At 38.9% G+C, this 7,917-nt stretch overlaps 1 protein-coding gene across 1 annotated transcript in view; it reads left to right on the forward strand.

Annotated features, from left to right (window-relative positions):
- Positions 1-6,657, forward strand: part of cd82b (CD82 molecule b) — a 29,259-nt gene extending 22,602 nt beyond the window's left edge. The window contains exons 8-9 of the mRNA XM_042495812.1: positions 2,190-2,273; positions 3,467-6,657. Coding sequence (XP_042351746.1) covers positions 2,190-2,273; positions 3,467-3,544 — 162 coding nt within the window. The 3' untranslated portion in view covers positions 3,545-6,657. The remainder of the gene's footprint in view (positions 1-2,189; positions 2,274-3,466) is intronic.
- Positions 6,658-7,917: the final 1,260 nt, after the last annotated feature.

Below are 7,917 nucleotides of genomic sequence, written 5' to 3' on the forward strand. Positions count from 1 at the left end.
CTTTATTTGAGACGGGACTTTCCCCATTAGTGCAGGTTTTTACTTTGTGGACGTAGTTTTAATTGTAGTTGATGGTCAGCCGTGATTCATTCACAGTACAGACATGTTGGATATCACTCAGCTCAGCCATTTTTTACTCTCATCCAGAATATGTTAACTCTTTGAAACCTGGGTAATTTGGCTTGATTTTTTTTCAAAAAACATTAGAAGAAGGCAATAAGCAACTACAAAAGTGACCTAAAACCTAGCAAGACATTAGTAAAAAGTACAAGAAAATTACCTGAAAATTAGTACTTAAAAAAAGTAAAATAAAAAACAAAACAAAACAAAACACACACACACACACACACACACACACACACACACACACCACGAAATGACCAAAAAAAAGTTTTAAAAATGATTTTTAAAAAATTGTGTAACATAATTTTTTAAATGTAAGAATGATAATTATGAATATAGTTTTTCCCTAGCTATTTCCTTTTCCCTAGATATCTTTCTCTTGCTTTTCTAAATCTAAAAATATCTTGTAATTTGTGAAATATTTCTCACTAATTTGCTCATCGCCTTTTCTCCCATGATTTTTAAAGAAACCACACCAATTTGCTCGGGGTTCAAAGGCTTAAATACTTGTAAAACGCATCTGCAAGCAGCTCAAAACAGTGATGTCCCTCCAGGTTTCAAATGGTTAAAGTAAGGGTGTGATATAAGTCACGGTTCAGTGAGTGTTCAGTACAGCAAAAAAATTAAATAAATCCAATGTATTAGTTTTTATTAATATTGAAATGTCAAAGACAGACAGAATCCTCTTACTGGGGACTGGGAGCATTTGACAGCTTTGGTAAACTATTTTCATCATGAAAAAATAACATTTTAAACACTCATATATATTTCACTCTATGAATTAACACTTTCCCAAAGGGCAAGAGGTCACAACAAGCCATAAAATTGAAAAGCATCTCCTATATTATGAAATAAAAATTACAAAATGCATAAAATAATACAAAATAACCCTTTTGCATTAGGAAGAGTATTTCAGTTAGTTATTTCAGTTAGCTCCACCTTGGCACCCGACCTTTACATATTGCACTGCATTGAGCCCGAAAATGTAAACATCTGAATGATGCCATCAATTGTGCATTAGCATGTTAATCGATCTTCATTTACATACAAAACAACAGTGGAAGAATGCGGACAAACTGTCCTCTTATACACAACTGTCCCTGTCTGTTACTGTTGTAGCTGAGCTTGAACCTGCAGGCGGGTCTTCCAGCTCTGGTGTTGTATTTGCACTCGCTGTAGTGTGAATTACCAGCATATCAATCTGCTTGTTGAATTAACCTCAGCATATGTTGCTAATGGTGCACGGTTTAAAGTCTGCAGGCAGCTCTTCCACTTGTGACCTTTGGTTCTGCATTTTCTGCATCAGTTCCTACATTCTGTGTACTCTGCGAGGGACTTCATGTGCTTTTAACCGTGACCTCTATATGCATTCATTGAACTGTTCAAGCCCTATTTTTAGGTGATACTACAATGTTGAATATAACATTCATTTAAATAATTTTTATCTTTTGTTGGCTTAACATTTCCCATTTAAGTGGCACAATAAAGCCTTTATGACAGGGTTTGCAACCTGGGTTTGCTACCTTGCCCCACTGAGGTTTATATCAATGGTGACTTTTGGAAATGCTAACAGACCTAAGTCTAAACCCTGGTCAGTGTTCCTTCAGCTGGGTGCACAATACTACAGCACGCCTGCATTGTTCTAACAGACCTCACACCTTTACTCGTTACGTAAGTCAGTTTGGCTGGTGTTGTGTAACTGCGGCTGCCAGCTCAGTGTGGCACTGTGGTCATAACTTAATCAGCACTGTGAATGCTGCATTGTTTGTGCTGTGTGATTTGTTCAAACAGCAGGAAAGCTCCACTGTTCTGTTGTTTGGTCTGCATGTTTCAGAAACTTTATTCTGTCTCTGTCTCTCTGCACCGTTCTCCTCCGCTCCGCTAAGCCGTGTTATTCTTCCCCTCACTGACTCAGTCCAAAGACAACAGTTGTGTTTTGAAAAGGCTCTGTTCATGTCCGGCTGGGATCACGTAGCCATTCATCTCTGCTCTGCACGCCGGTCTGCAACCCCCCTCTTTCCATGTCTTTCTTAACCTCTCTCTCTCTCTCTTGTTCTCTGCTGTAGGGCTGTATAACCAGCGTGGAGAAATGGCTCCTGGACAACTGTGGAGTTATTCTGGGAATCTGTGTCGGTGTGGCAGTTGTGGAGGTACAGTATCCATCTCTCCCCCGAGACATTAAAGACTGAGTTTTTCGACATTTTCTACTCTTGTTACCATACTCACATGCCCTGCGTACTGTACTTTGAAAGAGTTTGGTCATTGTTATCATTCCTCTTGACCATACTGGCCATGAATCAATCCCTCCCTGATGCCACTCTGTTGTAAAAGATAGGAGACGAAATCCTGACCAAAAATGCATTTGTAGTTTAGCCAAAGGTAATATGAATTAAAGGAACAGTGTACCATTTTTGGATGCTTGTGCACCAAGCTAAGCTCACCATTTCCTGACTTGACATGAGCTTGGTATCTGATACATGTCATGTCTTAAAGGCTCTTTTGTTTCTTGCCTAGAGTATTTAACCATAGGCGTAGATTTCAGAGGGACGCAGAGGACACATCCTCGTCAATATTTAGAACATGTCCATTGTCCCCTTTAGTAAATACATGAAAAAAGACACCTACACAATAAACTGATACAGAAAAAGCACAAATTGGTGCTATAAAAAGTCACTAGAATGCATTATTATTATTATTATGCTGATTGTAAAATAAGTTTTACCCATTAGTGACACACTTTAAACCTCACTTAAAGCTTGCAAAAAAGTTTTTATTCTGCTTTTAAAAAGCCCTGTGGTAACAGACCCTCTTTTGGAACAAAAGTTGTATTTATAAAAGCAAATATGACTAAGTGCAATGAAAAGGGGCTTAGTGGCCAAACTATGATGTACATGAAGCATGTGACTTACACTTCACTGACAAAAAAATGGTGTCAGATGACAAACAACAGATCTTTGTGAAACGATGAGGACGCTGTAATTAAAAGCAGCATAAAGGTCATATTTACATTCTGCTCCCTAATTGTTTTCCACTATTTGAGGTTTGACTGGCGCTATGTTGTCTTGTCACATCCTCTTCTGCAGTTATTTAATGGCACTTGTCTGGAGATTTTGCTGCACCGACATTTGCATAACAATAGTGAATAGAAACTCACATTACTTGACATTTTCTCTTGCTAATTTTCTCCGAAATTGTTTAAAGTTTGCCCCAGATTTGACCAGAAACCTGTCTGCACTTGTATTTGTGTTTGAATTCTCTGGCTTCGACATCTGCATGTGTGACTGAGCGCTCCACTGGTCAGCTTCAACTCTGATAACTAAGTTGCCAACTCCATTTCCTCCAGCTCCTCGGGATGATCCTCTCCATGTGTCTGTGCAAGAGTGTCGTCCAGGAGGATTATACCAAAGTACCAAAGTACTGAGCTGAAGACAGAGCCAGCTTCACACCTCACACAGATGGATGGACTCCTTTCCTCTCTTCCTCCCTCTCTCTCCCTCTCTCTTGCTCTCTCTTTCTCTCCATGCCTCACATTGTTATGAACACACACAAATTAAGACAGCTGTCTCCACCATTCGAGCTTCTCCTGCCTTGACAGCTGTGCAGATTTCTCACGCCCCATATGTCACATACACACACACAAGCACACACACCTCTCAATCAAGTTTTGACACACTTGTTGGACAAGTCCACAAGTTATCATTATGGTCTTATTAGATGTGTTTTTTCAGGAGGCATTTGTGTTGTTTCTGACATTTGGTGTAAGCCTGAGAATTTTGTGGTTTGATACTATGCAAATGTTCATTTATGCATTTAGTTTTTCTCCGCTGACCTCAATGAAGCGCTTAACATAGATAGTAGAGAGAGCACTTTAGTAGTGACATTTGGTGAGCTGAGAGCATCCTCTGACTCTGAGGCATGGAGATGAGAGGGAGATGGGAGGGTGTGTGCGTGGTAGACGCTCTCAAGGATTAATGCCACTCTGTGATCCTGCAGCTGGTATTTTTGGTGCAGAGTGTGGAGGAGAGGCCCAGGGCAGGGCTGCTGTGGTGGAGCTTTTGGCTTCTGTCATCAGCTCCTTGTACCCGGTAGCCCTGATATTAACCTCCGTTTACACCCACCGCCACCACCTCCTCCTCCCTCCAGCTCTCCATCATCTGTAACGTCTCTAAATCATGTCCTCCTCTCGGGTGTGTCTGACTGGTAACCGGTAGCTTTCCAAAATGACTAGTTTTGCATGAAGTAAGTGTGTGTATGATGTGTTGAGTGAGTATTTTATTTCCTATTTTATATTCTCATGTCTTCTCTGTTTTTTTTTACAACTGTATATATATGACTGGTAGGGATTATGGCACACCAGTGCTTGGTCAGCGTTTTATATGGGAAAGCCGTCACCCACATGCTCTTGTTTTAAGAGTCATATTGTTCTTCGATTCCTCTCTATTGTTTATGATGTACAGAATGTGGCTGCCACCGCAGCTCGTCAGCACTATTTAGGTCTGAATCAGAGAAGTTGGAGCCCTCAGAGTGAATCTGTGCTTACTCTTGGAACTATGTTTTCATTCCTTCAGCATAGCATGAGTTCATGAACAACCTATCATAGCGCCTGCACTGTACATTTTTATTTAAACTCCTCACACCTGCCTTCATTTTGAAAAACCCTGTTTTTTTACCATCATAGCAGCTGTGCGACCACAACGGATTTTCCCTTCTCTGCACAATTGTTTGTTTTCCCCAGAAGTCATTTTGCTTGGTTTTCATATTATCGGTAACAAGAGCAGAGAAAAACGCTGGAAGCTGGCATTGATTGCATATTTTAGAGGCCGCGATGACCAGAAAATGTTCGTCAACTCATGCTGCCTTTGCTTAAAAAGACATTGCTTTGAGTTTCCTCATGCCACTTCTCGTCATCTCAGTTCTTCCACTTAATTTCAAACACACTATTGTTGCTGAATTCATGGTTGATTTAGTGTATAGATTGCACTTTTATGTGATTAATGTCTCGCATGAGTCATTTCAAATCATGTGCATCATGCTGTAATGACACAAGAGGGCAGAAAGTGTCCAGTAAAGAAAAAAAAGAACAATTGTAGCTGTTAGAGTTACTGTCAGCCTTTATTTTATGACCTGCCAAATTTAAAAAAATAATAATAATTTATCTTAATAAGAGATGAAGGCTTTTTTTATTGTGTTTAAGATGTTTTTACACTTTTACAAAAAAAGATTCTGTTTAGTAGAAGAAATATTTTACGTCATGTTTAAAAACAAATGTTTCTTTTTGTTATTGAGAACTATTAATAAACCTGAACCCACTAGAATCTGTTGAGCATTTCTATCTTTTTGTGTTTTTTAAACCCAAGTTAAACAGTGCTAACAGAACTTGACATGTAGACTTAGATTTTGTTGGGTGGGTTAGTTTGATCGACTGTTGTCTTACCTAAAGTAGCCAGAAGATGGCAGTATATATTAAACAGTGTTACAGATCAGACAGAAATATATTTGAATAAGATGAGCAGAATTAGTATGTTATGGTGCTTTAAGTGTAAAAGGAAAGATTCATTATCAGTGGATTCATTATGTTATAAAAAAGCTGATTTGTAGAAGCTGCAGGTTTAATTAGTTTAATGCAGATTCTTGAGAAACCACTTATTTCACTACCTCCCAGCTCTACATCTCTCAGCTAATTCATTTCTCTTTTTTATTATTATTTCCCAATTTAGCCTTTGTATTTTCTTGTTAATTTAGTCTGACTACCTGGTGGCTTAACAGAACAAAGAGCTCCACTTCCTTTCATTTCAGTATGATAACGGGATTTTTACAAAAGACCCCCTCTCGATAAGTGCAGTGACTCTTATCAAGGAAAGGAAGCCGCGTGATGTCATGTCATGCCAAGAGTTAATACCTCACCACTGACTCACCAGTGCTGCCTTTTAAGCAAAATAATGCAATCACAGCAGCGACCCTGCTGCTCTAATCCACTATTGTCTAGGACACTTAACCTCGGTATAATGAGTACAGCTTAGTGCTCTCTCTGGAGACTGTTTTCACGAAACTAGACAGAAACGCATCTCATCAGGGAGCTTCGTCCACACTGCCAAACATCAACTTCTCATTAATAACACCATGTTAGACTTTAGAACAACTGTGGGCTACATGGAGGAAAAAAACATGGAGAGTGTCCATAAAGTGGATTAAAAGTGTTATTGGACGAAAGAAAGGATCTTCATCAGGCGATAGGACATGACAAGGAACAAAGGGAATAATTTTGGCACAAAACTGATCACATCTTGTTGACATTATAGTCACATAATAGTCAGCAGCACTTGCAGACAATCCTCCAAAACATCTAAATAGCTACAAAATCATACATTATTCTTGCAATTGAGAATTGAGGGGAAACGTGCTTGAAAAATGTTCAAGTGGCGATTTTCAATATAGCTTACTGTTCTCTGTCTATATAGATTTGTCAACCCTATTCTTACTGCATCATTGTTTCAGCAAGTAATTTACCCAATAAAATGTTTCAGTTATTCACAGGTTCCTAAGAGTTGAGGATTTGTCAAAATAAGATGAACACATTTGGATTTTGGACTGTTGTTCGAGCAAAACAAGCTGTGTGAGGGATAACCTTGAGCTGTGGGGAATTATAATGGGGCCTTTTGTTTTTTTTATCATGGGTTAATGTGAGTGTTGCTTTTATTTGTCATACATGATTGTAAACTGAATATGTTTGGATTTTGGATTGTTGGTTGGACAAAACAAGACGTAATTTCGGACTCAAAGATATTTTGATGGTGTATTTCAATATTTTCTTACATTTTATAGACAAAGTGTAAATCAAGAAAATAATCTGCAGATGTATCGATAATGAAAATAGTTTCTGCCCCAGTGCACATGATATCTTTGTATTCAGGCTGTGGAAAAATAAGTAGTAAGTATCCTGTAGGAAGGATAATGTGCTGCTTTTGCGGGGCTGCTGGGCTCATCTCACACACACACACACACACACACACACACAGACAATGAGGAAGGAAAGCTTCCTCTGTTTTTTTCCACATAGCTGTCAGTCAGTGAGTCCAGGCCGGAGGAAGTGGGACAGATGATGATCCCTCTGAGACACCAAATGAAATAAAAGATTGAATAATGAAGATGTCGAGTCCACGTGTTCACGAAGTACCCTGGAGTCAGTTAAAAGAATATGCTGATCTGAATAACATATGTTGTGATAAGCAGGTAAAGCAATTGTTATACTGTTTTTTTTATTTATCTAATTTGGATCCCCATTAGCAACAACCAAGGTAACACGTACTTCTCCTGGGGTCCACACAGAAAAACATTACATATTCATAATTAGCATAGTTTGACAATCATAATAATTACGTAGAGTAAATAAGTAATTATACAGTTCAAGGAAAAGGGAACAACAAATTACTAACAAAAACAACATAAAAAATCCACCAATTGCCCAAAAAGTTGTTTGCATTATACAATTGTGCAAACCATGTTTTTATCTGATACTTTGAGACTTTACGTTTCTTAATGCTTCAGTGAAGGTGTGGTTAGGTTTAGGCACAAAAACCACTTAGTTATTGTTGGATAAGATCATGTTTTAGCTGAGTGGCGACGGGGGGCTCTGAAAAGTGAGGCCAATGCAAGAGTGCCATCAGCTGCAGTTCATTAAATGGCCGCTTGCGGCTGGCTCCAACAGCAAATCAATCCTCATCCACCCCCGTGTTAAACTTTACAGCAGGGGCATGGATGTGTCCCTTGTTGTTTGTCTTTTAGACTTATTGTTGG

The sequence above is a fragment of the Plectropomus leopardus genome, chromosome 11 (assembly GCF_008729295.1).
Source record: "Plectropomus leopardus isolate mb chromosome 11, YSFRI_Pleo_2.0, whole genome shotgun sequence".
Taxonomy (NCBI): Eukaryota; Metazoa; Chordata; class Actinopteri; order Perciformes; family Serranidae; genus Plectropomus; species Plectropomus leopardus.